Source organism: Thamnophis elegans, chromosome 5, assembly GCF_009769535.1.
Source record: "Thamnophis elegans isolate rThaEle1 chromosome 5, rThaEle1.pri, whole genome shotgun sequence".
NCBI lineage: Eukaryota > Metazoa > Chordata > Lepidosauria > Squamata > Colubridae > Thamnophis > Thamnophis elegans.
In genome coordinates, this window is record NC_045545.1 from 96295781 (window position 1) to 96312689 (window position 16909).

At 46.8% G+C, this 16909-nt stretch overlaps 1 protein-coding gene across 3 annotated transcripts in view; it reads left to right on the forward strand.

Moving 5' to 3' along the window:
- GMEB2 (glucocorticoid modulatory element binding protein 2) overlaps positions 1–12823 on the forward strand; it is a 28627-nt gene extending 15804 nt beyond the window's left edge. For 2 of the 3 annotated variants that reach the window (XM_032218691.1, XM_032218690.1), the window contains exons 4-10: positions 1040–1167; positions 3413–3516; positions 4326–4483; positions 6403–6474; positions 9200–9337; positions 9818–9940; positions 11102–12823. In XM_032218691.1, the coding sequence (XP_032074582.1) occupies positions 1040–1167; positions 3413–3516; positions 4326–4483; positions 6403–6474; positions 9200–9337; positions 9818–9940; positions 11102–11748 (1370 nt within the window). In that variant the 3' untranslated portion in view covers positions 11749–12823. The remainder of the gene's footprint in view (positions 1–1039; positions 1168–3412; positions 3517–4325; positions 4484–6402; positions 6475–9199; positions 9338–9817; positions 9941–11101) is intronic. The other variant, XM_032218692.1, reaches the window with a different exon arrangement.
- The last annotated feature ends 4086 nt before the right edge of the window (positions 12824–16909 follow it).

Sequence of the window (16909 nt, forward strand, 5' to 3'; positions counted from 1 at the left end):
ACCGCCATAAATGTGAAAAACGGTCATAACTCACTTTTTTCAGTGCCCATGTAACTACAAATGACCACTAAAAATGGTTGTAAGTCAAGGACTACCTATATTTCCCAGATTTTATCCCCACAAGGGCCCAAAGACACCCACTAAACTCACGTTTGAACTCCCCCAGCCTGTCTAACAGCTCTAAAATGCAACAACAGGATGTTGAGAAATGGCTGGAGCTGTTTGTTCCACTTGTTTGCGTGTTTCCCGTGTGCCTTGCTTTCTACCTGTAAAGTAAAAAGACAAAAACTTGCAACTTAACAAACTAAACTCCTCCCCACTCTATTCTCAAAGTCATTCGATGGAGAGACAGCACTGAGGCTGCATTTTATTTGGTTTTCATTTAGGGAAATACCCAAACCTAGCTATTCCAGCTTCTTTAACAAACCATGGTTTGAGAGGGCCTGGTGTATCGTTATTTGCATGACAGCCCCTGTTACTATGGGCAGAACTTCATAGATGGGGGTGTCAGGCCTGCAGTCCTATTCCTTTTAGAATCTTTAGCCTGCCACACTCTTTCTTTACTATGCTCCTTTCATTAGTTGGGTAATTGGGAGGGGGAATAGTAAGGAGTAGAATTGTAGAATGTGTTGTTATCAAAATAGAACATTCCTTTCTAGAAGCCCAAGGTGATCTTTTCTCTCCGCACCTCTGCACCTGACTGGAACTAGATGGGAGGAAATGCCAGCGTGGCAGTGGAAGATTGGACTATGTGATGGACTTGTGGGTGTGGGGGCAAGGTTTTGAACTTTCAACTGGGTGGGAACCCAGGAAGCTTTCAGATTCGGGTTTCCACAGTTTAAATTGGAACTCTGATGAAAGCTATGCCTTGAACTCTGATTTAATTCTGGATGATATTTGGAACACTGACAGGAGGAAGGATTTGATAATATGGGTAACACCTTTTCAGCCTTTAAACTTAAGCATCGCCACCATTAGTCGTTGGTGGCTGTGTAATCGTTTTCTAATTAAAAATTATTTTTGATTCCTCACCTTGAAGTGAAGATGGCGGAAGGAGAGGAGTGCCTGGAAGCTGAGGTGGCTTATCCCATCACCTGTGGCGACAGCAAAGCGAATCTCATATGGCGGAAGTTTGTTTGCCCGGGCATCAATGTGAAGTGTGTGCAGGTGAGATGATTCATCACACAGTCAGGCAGAGGTTCAGACTGGATCTGGCATTTTTGTCCACCCCTCGAGTTCTTCACGGAAAACAAGACAGGGCTGTGTGTCTCCATGCACTCCCACCTTCAGACATTGTGGCTGCTCCAGCATTGGATTGGACAACCACTTGTCTGAAATGTTGTCGAATCTTCTGCTTGAGCAGGGGTTTGGACTAGAAGACCTCCAAGGTGCCCTCCAATTCTGTTGTTCAGTTATTTGTGGACTGAAGTTCAAATTCTGAACCAGATCTGGCATCCCCAGTGTTAGGTAAGCTCCCCGTTGGGAGAAAACCAGCCTACAGAGACACTGCAATTTAAATAGGCTTTTTACTTTCGTGGAAATAGAGGTATCAGAGTCCATCAAACAGTCCAAGTCATACACGGATAAGACAGACAGTCATCAACGTCTTTCACTTAAGGGATAATCCAAATAACATAGTCCAGTAACATATAATCAGTCTGGTACTCAAAGTTTGCTAGCAGTTGCAAAACTTACAATAGCTCACGGCACTTTCTAACAGCCAGCTTCCAAAACACTCAGATCAGATCAGCCCAGCATCTAACGAACAGAGAGAGAACTAACAGTCGTTCTGGCTCCCTCTTATGGCCGATTGAGGAAAAACAGCAACCAATCACATTTTACAGTATGGTTTAAAGAACCAGTTACACCATTGTTACATGGTTTATTGCCAACCCAACCATTAGAATTATATTCCTAACACCCAGTCTTATCAGACACTGAGTGCCAGATCTGGAGGGCAGGGGTGGGAGTTTAGGGTAGAGCCAATCAGAAGCAGCGCTCTTTTCCCTGTTCAGTCTCTACTCTCCCTGTGTCTGTGTGATGCAGCCACGAGCCTTTCTGTTAACTCTGGTCTCCCAGTATGATCTTCGTAATCTGTCCCATAAGAGATGCTTCCCACATTGGGGCTGTAGCCAGGGGTGGGCTTCAAAAATTTTAGCAAGAGGTTCTCTGCCCGGCTGCTGGGTGGGTGTAGCCTAGTAGGCCTGCTGCCCCACAGCAGGAGGGGGTTGTTTTTGCCCTCCCCGGGCTCCGGAGGCTTCCCTTGAGCCTCCAGGAGGGGGAAAACAGCCTCCCCAGGCTGCGGAGGCCCTCTGGAGGCTGGAAACAAACCTGTTTCCTGCCTTCCCAAATTTCCGGTAGGCCCATTTTTCACCCTCCCCAAGCCTCTGCGCGAGCCCTGCAATTACCTGCATCCAAAACTGGCCGCATGGGGACTCCTGGCAGGGGTGGGGGCAGCGTGGGCGGGGCCAGCCAGGAGTGGAATTTGGGAGTTCTCCGAACTGCACAGAATCTTAGCTAGAGGTTCTCCCGAACCCCTGCGAACCCCCAGCAGCCCACCACTGACTAGCATGTTATCAGTTGAAGGCGGTGCAGTGGTTAGAGTGCAGTACTGCAAGCTACTTCAACTGACTGCTAGCTGCAGTTTGGCAGTTCAAATCTCACCAGGCTCAAGACTGACTCAGCCTTCCGTCCTCCCGAGGTGGGTCAAATGGGGACTCAGATTGCTGGGGGCAAATACCCTGACTCTGTAAGCCGCTTAGAGAGGGCTGTGAAGCACTGTGGAGCGGTATATCTGTCTAAGTGCTTTTGCAGAGTCTGTAGAAGCCACACAGGGAGGAAATGGGTCTCTCTCCCAATATGTGACCATCCTTTTGAGATAGTCCAGGCAGGAAGCACATCCAGATGAACTAATTCTACTTTATTTAAGAGCCAAGGTGGCGCAGTGGTTAAATGCAGCACTGCAGGCTACTGCTAGATCAGCAGTTCAGCGGTTCAAATCTCACCGGCTCAGGGTTGACTCAGCCTTCCATCCTTCCGAGGTGGGTAAAATGAGGACCCAGATTGTTGGGGGCAATATGCTGACTCTCTGTAAACCGCTTAGAGAGGGCTGAAAGCCCTATGAAGCGGTATATAAGTCTACTGCTATTTATTGTAAAGTTACATGAACAGAACCTGATAGGTCTGAAAGTACATCTCTTTTCTCCCTCACCTTTACAACCCAAGAAACTAGGGAGAGTCTCTTCTGAGATGGTTGCCCTTCCTTCACTCCTTCTGTGGGCTCAGCAGCCTCTTATCTGGCAATTGCAGCTACTCTGCAGCTCTTCCCCCTGTCTCCCAAGGCCCTCTCTGCCTGCCGTTACTTTCTTGCCTGCCCTCTTCATGTTACATCTTATCTTTCTCATCCTTGCAGTATGACAATCATTTGATAAGTCCTAAGGAGTTTGTGCATTTGGCTGGCAAGTCCACCCTCAAGGACTGGAAGAGGGCAATCCGGATGAATGGGATCATGCTAAGGTGAATCACTACTTATCGCAAACTCCATGTCAAGTTTGAACTGCTTCTGAACCATTTGAAAACCTGCCACTATTCAACTTGCCAAAAAAGTGTGGGGACGGGGGGGGCGGGTGAGAAAGAATCCAGACGTTCAAAGAATAGACTGCGTGAGCCAAGAACCCATCAAGGTCACTATTGCAGGTGTCCAACAAAGAAACGGACTGTTCTCAAAACAAAAGACCGATTCATAATTGGACAGTGTGACCACTATGGGTGGGCCGGAGGGGAGACCAATATTTAACTATGCAGCATTGCGCAGGAAAACTTCAGAGCTGGTTTTATTTCTTCAGTGCTGAAATGGTGTATCCAGTAAACCTTTGCTTTTGGGATTACAAAGTTCCCGAGAGTGTCTTAATTTTTCTTGGGTTTGCTGGTCGGACTGTTGATGCTCCATTCCCTTCTAGCCCCGATGATGTTACCTAGTTGGGTAAAGAAATCATCATCATCTTTAACGACCCCATAATCCCTTGTGGGGTGGAGTCTGGGCAACTGAATGGAGCTAGCAGAATGTTTACTGGCCGGATGCCCTACCAGTCGCCAATGCGGAGTTTTGCTCAGCAGATATATTCTCATTGTACCCAGAAAGAGAAATACTTGCCTCTACCTAGGTTCAAACTCACAGCCTCCTGATTGTGAGGCAAGAGCTCCACCTCTAGGCCACTGCACCACACTGTAGTTGGGTCTAACGTCTATGAGAAAATTACCAAGCTCAGAGAAAACCAAGAGGCCTACAGATCTACAAATCTACAAATACTCTTCTATCGTTTTAGGAAAATCATGGATTCAGGGAAGCTGGATTTCTACGAGCACACAAAAGTTTGCTCGAATACCTGCCGCAGCACTAAAATCGATCTGACCGGGGCCAGAGTCTCTCTCAGCAGTCAGACTTCATCAGAATACACGCCTCTTACTCCAGCCTCTGCAGACGGTACGTAGGGAAGCAAAATCTAAGAACAGACCACAGTTGAAACACTGCAAGCCATTCACCCATTGGTGGGATTCAGCCGGTTTGCAACAGTTCAAGGGACAACTGGCTGTCGTGGAAGGAGGGGCGAACCGGTTGTTAAATTACCACCCCCCCACTATCAAAGGGGATCCCGGGGGCTGCACTGTGGTGAAATGGGCAACGGAGCAGCCGGCAGGAGGAAAGGGGAAGACTGCTTTCCCTCTTTCTTCTCCCTGTTCCTCCTCCTCCCCTCATGCCAGCCGTTCCATTGCCCTTTTTTCCATTGCATCACAACAGTCAGGACCCACTTCGATAGCAGGGATGGGTGGTAATTTAACAACCGGTTCGGCCCTGGTCAGGTTGGGCCTAACCTCCTAGGACAGCCAACCTGACCTTGGGCGAACCAGTTGTTAAATTATTTGAGTCCCACCACTGTGTTCACCATTTCTTTAAAAAAAAACAACCACTGAGTTCTTTTTCTCCCTGGTTCAAGCGTCTATAGCTATTCAACAATTAACCCCAGAAATGGCTGCCAGGTCTATCTGCCTGTTGCAGTTTGGAGGACTTGCTGTCTGAACCAGAAGCTCTGCCACTTGATGATGTGAGGACTTCAACTCCCAGAATTCCCAGAATGGGGAATTCTGGGCATTGAAGTCCACACATCTTTAAGTCCTCAAGGTTGAGAAACACTGTTCCGAACCCTTTTCAACCCCTTCTAAAGCTCTGCCAGCTGGTGCATTCAAATACTCTTTGACTTCACCAGTTTCCTCCCTCCGCCGTGTTTTTGTGGGCATTTTAAACATGCTGTGTCTTTAGGTGAATTCATAGGTAAAGGAGAAATAGGAGTCTTTTGAGAGCTCCAGCTAGTTTTTCCAGAGCCTGTGAACTGCTTTTTTGGTTCATTATACATGTGAGACAAGAAACTTCAATAGGCTTTGTTCTCTGTCTGTAAGCTTTAATTTTGGCTACTCTTTATCTTGCTCCCTGACAGTTCCCTGCTGTCTTCCAAATCCGGCCATTGATGATAGGCTAAATATGTCATACAGGAATATGTCAAAATACGTCCTATTTTCCTTTATGGTTTCCTGTCTGAATTATTTACAATTTCTGACAGATGAAAGTTTCAAAGGCAGCAAGATTTCCCTGCGTCTAGTCCAGGGGTCTCCAACCTTGGCAACTTAAAAACCTGTAGAACCTGTAGACTTCAACTCACAGAGTTCCTCAGCCAGCAAAGCTGGGAGTTGAAGTCCACAAAACTTAAAGTTGCTAAGATTGGAGACCCTTGAACCAGTTATTATTTTCAGCCTAGTGTGGGGTGGGCGATGTGTTGTAATCACCTTGTAATAAATCACAAGTTTAACATTGCAGGTGTGCATGAAGTAATACACCTGATGCAATCGCTGAAAATGCTTTGGAGAAAATGCTTTGGACCTTCTATGTAGGAAGAGCCTCTTGCTAATATTTATTAAGGCAGCTTAACATATGCCACTCTTTTACATTAGCCTCTAAAGAGAGGTCATACAGTTGTAAGTTTACTTGTGAAAGCTAATTTGATTTCTAAGCAGTGTCTTACTTTTCAGGATCATATGGAAGCCTTTAAAAAAAAACCACCTACTTCAAATAACAACAGAAAGGTACTGCTTTCACATGAGGTCCAATGGGATTCTTCCAAATTATTTTCAAAATCTGCATGGCTTAATTAAACAAACATGGCCTCAAAATCTTTGAACAATTTAGTCTTGGTTTTAGAAATGTTTAATGGAGAATCGGGGCTTTCTGATTTTTTTCTGGCCGTATCATCCAACGTATAACAAAACTGAGAATGTTTGGGGTGTTTTTTTTAAATCAAGAGTAAGAGAGTTAAAAGTCAAATGATCATTGTTGCTCGATTTCAATTGCAGTCAATGGATCTCCCGCCACCATCACCATAGAAACCTGCGAGGATACCACCGAGTGGACCACGGCTATTGGAGGTGAAGCTCGTAGCGTCTGCCCTTGGACCCACCCACAGGATGTTCAGTGCAAAACCTGAAAGGCTTTGAAGAAGGGAAAAAGCAGATGTGGTCATCCTGCTGTAGGCAGGGCCACAGAGCAATAGAAGAGCTCTTGCAGCAAGGGTTGGGGTCAAGTTTTTGGCATGTTTAAGTGGGATGGAAAAAGACTCCTCTGAAGAGATGCTGATACTGGGAAATTGTTTTGAGTGAGGGGAGAGCGGTGGCTTAGGTGATGTCATCTTGCCATTCTTTTACTCTCACTCTCTCTCACCACCCTGTCTTAAAAGTCAGGTCTGTTAGGTAAGCTCCCCGTTGGGAGAGCGAGTACGTTCAGCGAAGTGTTGTGAGAGTTGTGTTGGAGAACGCACCAACCAGCATACAGAGACACTGCAGTTTAAGTAGGCTTTTTACTTTTGTGGAAATAGAGGTATCAAACAGTCCAAGTCATACACGGATAAGACAGTCAGTCATCAATGTCTTTCAGTTAAGGGATAATCCAAATAACATAGTCCAGTCACATATAATCAGTCTGGTACTCAAAGTTTGCTAGCAGTTGCAAAACTTACAATAGCTCACGGCACTTTCTAACAGCCAGCTTCCAAAACACTCAGATCAGATCAGCCCAGCATCTAACGAACAGAGAGAGAACTAACAGTCGTTCTGGCTCCCTCCTATGGCCGATTGAGGAAAAACAGCAACCAATCACATTTTACAGTATGGTTTAAACAACCAGTTACACCATTGTTACATGGTTTATATATTGCCAACCCAACCGTTAGATTATATTCCTAACAAGGCCTCACCGGGAATGTACCCATGTTTTATTTGTTTATTAAACATATGTGCCATCCATCTCCCTGCCTAAGGCAACCCTGGGTGGTTTGCAATAGAGTTAAAAACAGGAATATAAAAACTAATTACATTGGCAAAAGATTAGATACAAGTACCTTAGTCCTTGGCCTACGACCACAATTGAACCCAAATCTTCCATTTCTAAGCAAGAGAGGTGTTAAGGGAATTTTGCCCCGTTTTACAACCTTTCTTGCCCCAGTTGGTGAATGATGCATTGCAGTTGCTAAGTTAGTAACACTGATGTTAAGTGGTAAAAAAAGTTGGCAAAAAGGACGTAGTCACACAGTGAACCCCTTAATGACTGTCATGACTTACGACTGGAATGTACCATTTCTGGAACACGATTATGGTGTGTAATGAGGAGGCAACTATTTGGGTTCCCTCAGCTACCTGTCTCGATGGAAATTGCCAGTCATCCAGGTCACGGTGGTCCCAATGGTGCTTTTTCAAGAGGCACCTAGACTGTCTTTGTTTTCTCTGGAAGAAGTTTCACTTCCCATCGAAGAAGCTTCTTCGGTTCTGCCTGAATGGCGGAAGATGGAAGGATTTCTATTCCTTGCAGTGCTCTGGTCGTTAGTAATCTCTCCGAGGATCCTTGAGATCACTTGGAGGTTTATCTTGGCCCTCAGAGTCACCCGAATAGAGCAATTGGGTGTGGAACCTTCGTGGAAGTGCTGAAAGGACTGTGTCGTAAACAGGAGATAGGTGAGGTCGCATCCCTCCTCTATCGAGGGTGGGCTATCCAATTTTAATACAGGTGGCCTCTTTGACCCCCCTTTCAGGCCAGTGGCCTCTCTGTCCAGAATGGAGATTTTGCCATCTTCAAAAGAAAAGAGCTAACCACTGTCCTGATGATTGCAAGGAATATGCAACAAGTAATCCTCAAGTTACGACAGTTCACTTAGAGACCATTCAAAGTTACACGATAACGTCGCCTCCCCAAGTGTTTACGACAAAGTCCTGAAATTATGAATGTTGCAGCACCACGGCAGTCATTCGCCCTTACGAACAACTGCATAGGCGCTGCAATATTCACCCTATCCCCCCCTCCACTCCCTATAAGGGCTTCCCCCTTCCCATCCCCCATGCTGGACTCACTTACCATGCAAAGATCTGTCTTCTCTCTGCCAGGGTTTCTTTGCCTTTGAGAGAAAGGAGAGCAGGACGGTTTCGCTCCCAGCATCCTATCGGCTTGCAAATGCTTTTCACACAAACAGTGAAAGGTTCTGGGGGCCATGATCTCGGGTGACTTCTCTGCAAAAGTGAATGAGTTCCTGAAGTAGCTCGAGATCACACCCCCCCCCCCAAAAAAAAAACATTTCACTCTTGGCATGAAAAGCATTTGCAAGACGACCAGATGCTGGGATCGAAATCATTCTGCTCGCTTCTCCCTCAGAGGCAAAAGAAACCCTGGCAGAGGGGAAACAGATCTTTGCAAGGTAAGTGAGTCCTGTGTGGCAGGATGGGAGGTGGGGAGCATGAGGTATGCCAATGGGTCACGGAGGCCTTGGATGGCCTGTTCCATCGCTAGCCTCCCCCACCCTGAAATACCTCGCGCACTAATTATAATCAGTGCATTCGACTAGCGAACACGTGGGTGAAAGCAGGGAGTGATTACGTTCAAGTTACATGATTCACTCCTACGAATGAAATTGGCCTGCTCCGATTCATTCGTAACTCGAGCATTACCTGTAAATCCTTCCGTTCCCCACCATTCAGTCAGAATCACAGAAGAACCTTTCTGGATGAGAAGCAAAGCGAAGTGAAGGAAAGCCAGGAAATTCCAGTTGCCTCTTGGGGGGAAAGAAAAGCACCTTTGGATTGTCCAAACATCGCTCCTTTTCCATTTCAGATGACGCATTCACCTTCTGGCGAGGCCTGAGAGACGCCGGGCTGCTGGAGGAAGTGGTGCAGGAATTCAGTGTGGAATTCATGGAAGCCATGAAGGGCCTGCAGCAAAGAATCCAGGAACTCCCTTTGCAGCTGAACGGTGAGACCCAGATAGCGCCATGCTTTCACCTTGCAAAGAAATTATTTTATGAATATGTTTAAATACAGTAGTGGCATAATCAAAGTTAGAATAGGGATGGAAACTAGAAAGGGGGAATAATAAAATACACGTTTTTATATAATGAGAAGTAATAATAGGAGAAATTAGATTTTAAACGATGGTATTACTACTGTATTTTTCGGAGTATAAGACGCACCAAGTTTTTTACCAAGCAGGTAAAAAATGCAAGTAGAAAAATAGGAACCACCTTTGGTGGGAAGGGAACAGCGTTCCGTGCAACTTTGGCGTTGAGTCATGCCGGCCACATGACCACGGACAGCACTTTGGCTTTGAAATGGAGATGAGCACCGCCCCCTAGAGTCGGGAACGGCTAGCACATATGGGAGAGGGGAAACTTTACCAAATGCCTTCTGTCGGCCATTAGGATGTTTTGTTTTTTTCATCCTGTGTTTCCATTAGATGCCATCCTGCTGAACAACACCGTCCAGAATTTTGGCATGCTGGACCTGGTGAAGAAAGTTTTGGCCAGCCACAAATGCCAAATGGACCGTTCCAGAAAGCAATACACACGAGACTTAGCAGGTACCATCTCTTTGTCCTATTTCTCTCCTTCTGTCACCTGGTAAGACACAGCGTGGCACGACAAAACCGCGCTCGACTAAGCCGTGCCCGATTAAACCGCGTCGCTGACATCATCAACAGGGCGACAACAGCGAGCGCGGAGAAAGAAGGGCGCTTTAAATAGCGCTTTGAAAGCAAGCCGATTCAACTTAAGGTAAGGGTTAGGTTTAGGGTTAGGTTAAGGGTTAGGGTTAGGTTTAGGGTTAGGTTAAGGGTTAGGATTAGGTTTAGGGTTAGGTTAAGGGTTAGGATTAGGTTAAGGGTTAGGTTTAGGATTAGGTTTAGGGTTGGGTTAAGGGTTGGGTTAAGGGTTAGGTTTAGGGTTGGGTTAAGGGTTAGGTTTAGGGGGGTTAGGTGTAGGTTTAGGGGTTAATTTTAGGTTTAGCATTTACAGCGTGCTTCTGTCTCCGCGCTGTTGTTGCCCTGTTGATGACATCAGCTACGCGGTTTCGTCGAGCGCGGTTTAGTCGAACGCGGTTTTGTGGTGGAACAAGACACAGATAGTCCTCGACTTACAACCTCAACTGAGCCCCAAAATTTACATTGCTAAGCAAGACAAGTTGTTAAGTGAGCCTTGCTGCAGCGATTCACTTAATGACTCTAGCAGTGAAGGTCCTAGAATGGGGCAAAATTCACCTCACTGTCTCACTAAGCAACAGAAATGTTGGATTCCCTTGAGGTCGTAAGTCAAGGATCTACCTGTAGTAACACCACTTCTCTTAGATGCATTTCCAAAGCACCCGAAGGCCAGACCAGGAATAATGGATGGAAACTGATCAAGGAAAGATTCAACCGAGAAATTAAAGAGAAAATTTTCTGACAGTGGGAGCTGTCAACAAATGGAACAGAAGTTGCCTTCAGAAGCTCCCTCACTGGAGGCTTTAAAGAAGAGACTGGACTGCCATCTGTCAGAAATGGTGTAGGATCTCCTGCTTGGGCTGGGGGTTGGACTAAATGATCCGCAAGGTCCCTTCCGACTCTGTTAATCTGTTAAAGATGCTGTGCAGTGTAAGGCGGGTGAGGCCATGTCCAACCTAGCGTAGCCTTTTGACTTGGCCAGCATCCTGCTTGCCACCCGTGGCCTTAATCGTCTTCTTTCCGCTTGCCTTTTCCCCTCTCCAGCTCTGGAGCAGCAGTGTGACGAGCACCGCAAGAGAGCCAAGGAGCTGAAGCACAAATCCCAGCATCTCAACAACGTGCTCATGAATTTGACGCCTGTCTCCATCCCCTCCCCTCTGAAACGGCCCAGGCTGACCCGGGCCACTTCAGGACCCCCAGCCATCACCTCCCAAGTCCTGACTCAGTCGGCTCAGATTGCCCTGGCTCCAGGCGTGCCCATCACCCAGCTGGCCGGTCTGCCCATCGGCAAAGTGCTCTCTGCCCTCCCGGCATCTGCACTCGGAAAGGCCACCGCCCAGGTGACGTCGGCTGGCTCTCCCGCCTCCCCGCTGCTGGGCGGATACACCATCTTGACGTCGGCGGGTTCTGCCTTCCCCAACGCAGTGGAAATCCACCCCGAAGCCTCCAACCTCACCGTCTTGAGCACCGCGGCCATCCAGGACAGCAGTACGGTGGTCAAGGTGATGAGCCCTTTCCAGCTGCTCACCCTGCCAGGGCTCGGCACGGCCATCCAGAACGTGACACAGCTGTCTCCCGGGGGCAGCACCATCCTGGCTTTGCCGTCCAGTGTGATGGAAGGCGCTTCGGCCACGGAAGAGCACACGACCATTGAGGTAACCACCGTAGCGGATGAGACTCAGCAGAAATGAAATGTGGACGTTGGTCCTTTGGGGGGGGGAGCGCTCCAGGCTTACATGACCATCCCTCGGATGAGAAGATGGAGATGACAAAGAAGAAGAAGGAGAAGAAGAGAGTGCTGGGAAAAGAGAGAGGAAAACCGATCGGCTGATGGCGGAATAGGGAGGTTGAAATTTTAAAAAAGAGAAGAAAGACGAAGAGGGAAGATGAAATGAAGGGAGAATATCATTGATGGGGCAGAAAAAAGACCCCCTGTTGCTGGGATCCATTAAAAGCTATAATCTTTGCACCCCCCAGCTTGTAAGTACCCCCCCCCCACACACACATCTCTAGCCAGCTCTGGGGAACCGAGGCAGCCAAGGCTGGGTTTCGAAGAATAAAACAATTAACCCAACCTCTGCAGGCCAAAGAATTAGGCAATGAGACAGGATTATTTAAAGCATTTCCGGCCTGGCAGAAGTGGGGGTCCCAACATATGCAATTGCCTGAATTTTGGGCTAGGGAGCTGATGGACTGTTTCTCTGCCAGGACGGAGGAAGAGGAGCGAGTGGGAGGAAATCTGGCATTTGGACGTGGGTGAAATGGAGAATGGGCCAAAGGCGCATGGGAAGGGGAATAGCGGCTTAAAAATGGGGACGTAGGAGGCTTGGAAGGGAGACAGGAGGACTTCCGTGGTGGGCAGATCCATTCCCAATTTAAGAGCATCAATTCGCCGAGCTCCCTGCTTGCATCTCAGCCTGAGGAGGAAGGTCTGGCCAAATCTGCTGAAGGTGGACCCCCTTTGTTGGATTTTTCTCCCCCCCCTCCCCAAGCGGTTATGTCCTCCACGGCTACCGAGCCTTATCCTCCCCAACCCCTGGTGCATCTGCACTTTAGGCTGCAAAACAATGTTTTTGCCAAAAACAAGGGTGAAAAATAGGAGCTCCCGATTGTTCCAGTTGACTTGAGGGACTTGATACTTGATGTGAGAAGAAGAATCCTCTGTCGGAAGCTACAAGGGCTCGGCTTCTCGCAGGGTGAGTTTGGGCCTATCAGTAACGACGGGTTCAAGACTCTTGGGTAACATTAAAATTTTGTTTTTTCAAGCTTGACCTGTCATTGTGGCTTCTTGCCCTGTTTCAGTGCCGTGTGCACAGGGATTCGGCGATCTTAAGCTCACGGATTCGAACTCTTAATAGGTTCGTGACTCAACTCCCCCCCCCCCCAAGACAGCTTAAAACTCACCGTTTACAGCGGAGAGCAAGTTTTCCTTCAACCTTGGCGAGTTTAAGATGTGCGGCCTTCATGTTGGCTGGGGAATCCTGGCAATTGAATTGAAGTCCACCCATCTTAAAGTAGCCAAGGTTGAGAAACACTGGCTTAGAAACACTGGTTAGAAACACTGACATTAAACCAACATCTTCAAATTTATAGGCTCATAATACATAACCCAACATTCTACTGACTTGTAACGTCCTGCAAGATTCAGAAAGCAGGAAAAGGCCAAAGAAAGGACAAGCATGAGATAGGGAAAGAATAAACTGCTTAAAAATCCCGCCAAAGCCAATGGTATTTTTTTTTCCATGAGCGAATCTAGCCAGTGAGTTTCTATGGACCAGATTTTACATGTGGGCTGAATTAAGGCTTTGCCCTCAAAGGAGGCCTTGCTTGCAGAAAGCCACACTATTGTGGTACCATCGGCCAGACAGTGTCAGTGCCAGGGGGAGAGCCTTCTCTGTAGGAGCGCCTTCTCTCTGGAATGAGCTGCCCCCAGAGCTTCGTATAATCCTTGACCTCCGATCCTTCCAACGCGCCCTAAAAGGTTGGCTTTTCCAGCAAGCCAGCCTGGCCTGAACAAAACAAAACAAATTATTGATTACTGTTAATTTTAATTTTAATTCTTTTTTTAAAAAAATGTGTCATTGTCAATTTTAATTGGGTTTGGGATATCCTATTTAATTTCTTCTTAACTTTTGTATTATATGTTTCTTTTAATGTTGTATGCCGCCCTGAGTCCTTGGGAGAAGGGCGGCATATAAATCGAATAAGCCTAAACCTCAGCTTGGGCAGTTGGAAATACACACACTCGCACAAAAGATAGATACAGTCTCCTTTTTGTAATATTGCAGGGGTGTCAAACTCAAAGGGCTTAGATCTGGCCTCTGGGGCCATCTTGGAAACAGCAAAGGACTGGCCTGCGGTGCCTCTGCCAGTAAAAACGGGGCTCAGGGGGGCTGCGCGTGGCCTGCCTGAGCTCCGTTTTAGGCTGCGGTGGCCTCCTGTAGCCTTCTGCCAACAAAAATGGCACTCAGGAGGGTTCCACCACAAATGTGCGTACGACAAAAGCGCGTGTGACTAAACCACAGTGACAAAACCGCGGAGACGAATGAGCGCTGAAGCGCGCCGACAACAGCGCGCCGACAGAAGCACTCTGTAACATAACCCTAAACCTAACCCTAAACCTTACCTTAACTTAAATCGCGCTTCTGTCGGCGCGCTGTTGTCGGCGTGCTGTTGTCAGCACGCTTTTGACATCGTGGTTTTAGCGCCGCGGTTTTATCTGTGCGCTTTTGACGTTCGCGGTTATGTCGTGCCACGACTCAGGAGGGCTGTGCACGGCCTTCCGGAGCTCCGTGTTTGCCTGCAGAGCGTGCAGGCCACCACAGGCGCTCCCGATATCGAGTGACGTCAAGCTGGCCACACCCATCCTGCCCCTCCCCCCCCAGGTCAAACACAACCCTGATGCAGCCCTCAATGAAATTGAATTTTGTCAGAGTGTGTTGCAGCAATCCCATCCAGAAAGCACACGTAGGTAACTGATTCAGCAGGATTCATTAACTTCTCTTTATATATAATATAACACACGAAGTAAATATACAATATCCAAAGTAGGTTTTCCCAACGGGATAGCAAATACTACAAGCAAACGCGAGGAGAGGAGAGAAGAGTTTCAGTTCAGAGCGGCAGATTAGTGTGCAGCTCAGCCCAGACTCAAAGCTATACTGTTTCCGTTTCCAAAAAGCCCTCATTGGCTGACTTAGTTGCTATGCCTATTCCAAAGAGTCCCTATTGGCTGACCTGTTGCCATGGCTATTCCAGTCTATGAACATTCGTACTCTGACAAGTTTGACACTCCTGCAGTACTGGAATGTCAGTGGACTCTGATCCAAAGTGTTGACCTCCACGTTTTCTGGCATAGCGTGGTTAGTACCTTCCGAGGTTCTGTCATCTGCTAGGTTTCTGTTTTATTTGGTTGGGGCTTGGAGCCTTCTGACTTGGTGAGGAGTATTGTAGAGTTGTGATATAATTTAATTTTCTAATAGTCTTCCAGAGGTTCCTGCAATTGAGGAATACAGGTAGCCCCCAACTTACAGCAGATTCTTTAGTGACCGTTCAAATTTACAGCGGCACTGAAAAAAGTGACTTATGACTGTTGGAAGAAACGTCCTTCTGGGTTTGGCTCCAAGTGGGGAAAAAGACACTGGAGACATGGAGGCTGCTTGGAAAGAAGGTTTTAATGGTGGACAGGACCACATGGCTTGAGTCCTGAACAGAAAAGGGGATCACATGCTTCAATCTTGGTGGAGAAAAGAGAAGGAGGGACTGAGATGCTGAGTCCCTGGTTTTATGCCCTCTCTGGCCTTTGATCTTGAGCTTGTATTCTGATTGGTTGTCAGACTCCCATAGGGCCATGCAGGGGCAACTCTCTAGGCTGCGTTTTGAATCCAGGTTTGGTTGAGTTCTCAGATGTGGCGAGTTGGGTAAAGGGCCAATATTATCATGCCTTAATCCCATCACTCTGGAGCTGAAGGGGAGAACTCTTTATTATGTAAAGTGGACTAGCTCAGGCTTTAATGGCCCATTGACGAAGTGGGGATGGGCAGGAAGCTGCAGGCAGCTATTCTGTCTTTTAAAACATGTTTCTTCCTTTTCACATCCAGAGAAATATTCTGCCTTTTCAATATTTCCTAGGATATTTCATTTTTCTGGGAGAGGGCTGGGTGATAACTTCCTACATGACCATCTCCCACACTTGCAATCTTTGTAGCAGCCCCAGGATCATGTGATCCAAATTCGGAAGCTTGGCAACTGGTTCATACTTATGACCGTTGCTGTGTCCCAAGGTCACATGATCTCCCTTTTGGCGACTTTTTGAAAAGCAAAATCAATGGGGAAGCCAGATTCACTTAATAACCAGGGTACTAACTTATTCATTGCAGCGATTCAGTTAACAACCGTGGCAAGAAATGTCATAAAATGGGGCAAAACTCAACAAACGTCTCACTTAACAGAAATTTTGGGCTCAATTGTCATCGTAAGTTGACTACCTGTATTCTATCAAGTTTCCCAACCTTGGAATTTTAGGACCTGTGGATTGCAACTTCCTAGCCAGCCATGCTGCCTGGGGAATTCTGGGTGTTGAAGTCCACTGGTCTTAAAATTGCCAAAGTTGGGAAACCCTGATTTAACCCGGATATTGAGATCTCTTGCCATACGGAATTTTAATACAGCTAGTCCTCGACTTAACAACCACAATTGGGATCAACATTTCCATTGTTAAGCAAGGCAGTTTAAGTCACACCTGACTTGGTGGTTTTTTTGCCATGGTTGTTAAGTGATTCCCTGCAGTTGTTAAGTGAATCCAGCTACATTCACTGGTTGTCGGAAGCCAACTGGGAAGGTTGCAAGAGCAATTATGTGACCCCGAGATGCTGCAGCCATCATAAATAGGGGGATTGTCAATTGTAACCCTCCTAGCAAGCTTCAGACAACCAAAGTCGGGGTGTGGGGGGAGAGATTCACTTAACAACTTCATGATTCACTTAACTGCATGATTCGCTTAACAACTGCATGATTCACTTAACTGCAGTAATTCACTTAAAGACTGCATAATTCACTTAAAGACTGCATAATTCACTTAAAGATTGCATAATTCACTTAACAACTTGTGATTCACTTAATAACAGCATGAGTCACTTAATTGCAGTAATTCACAACTGCAACTGCAATAATTCACTTAACAACTGCATGATTTGCTTAACTGTAGCGATTCACTTAACAGATGCAGTAATTCACTTATCTGTGGCAAAAGTCATAAAGTGGTTGATGGCATGATTCACTTAATTAATGCCTTACTTAGCAATGCAAACATAATGGTCATAAATCAAGACTACCCGTATACTTTGTTTTTAA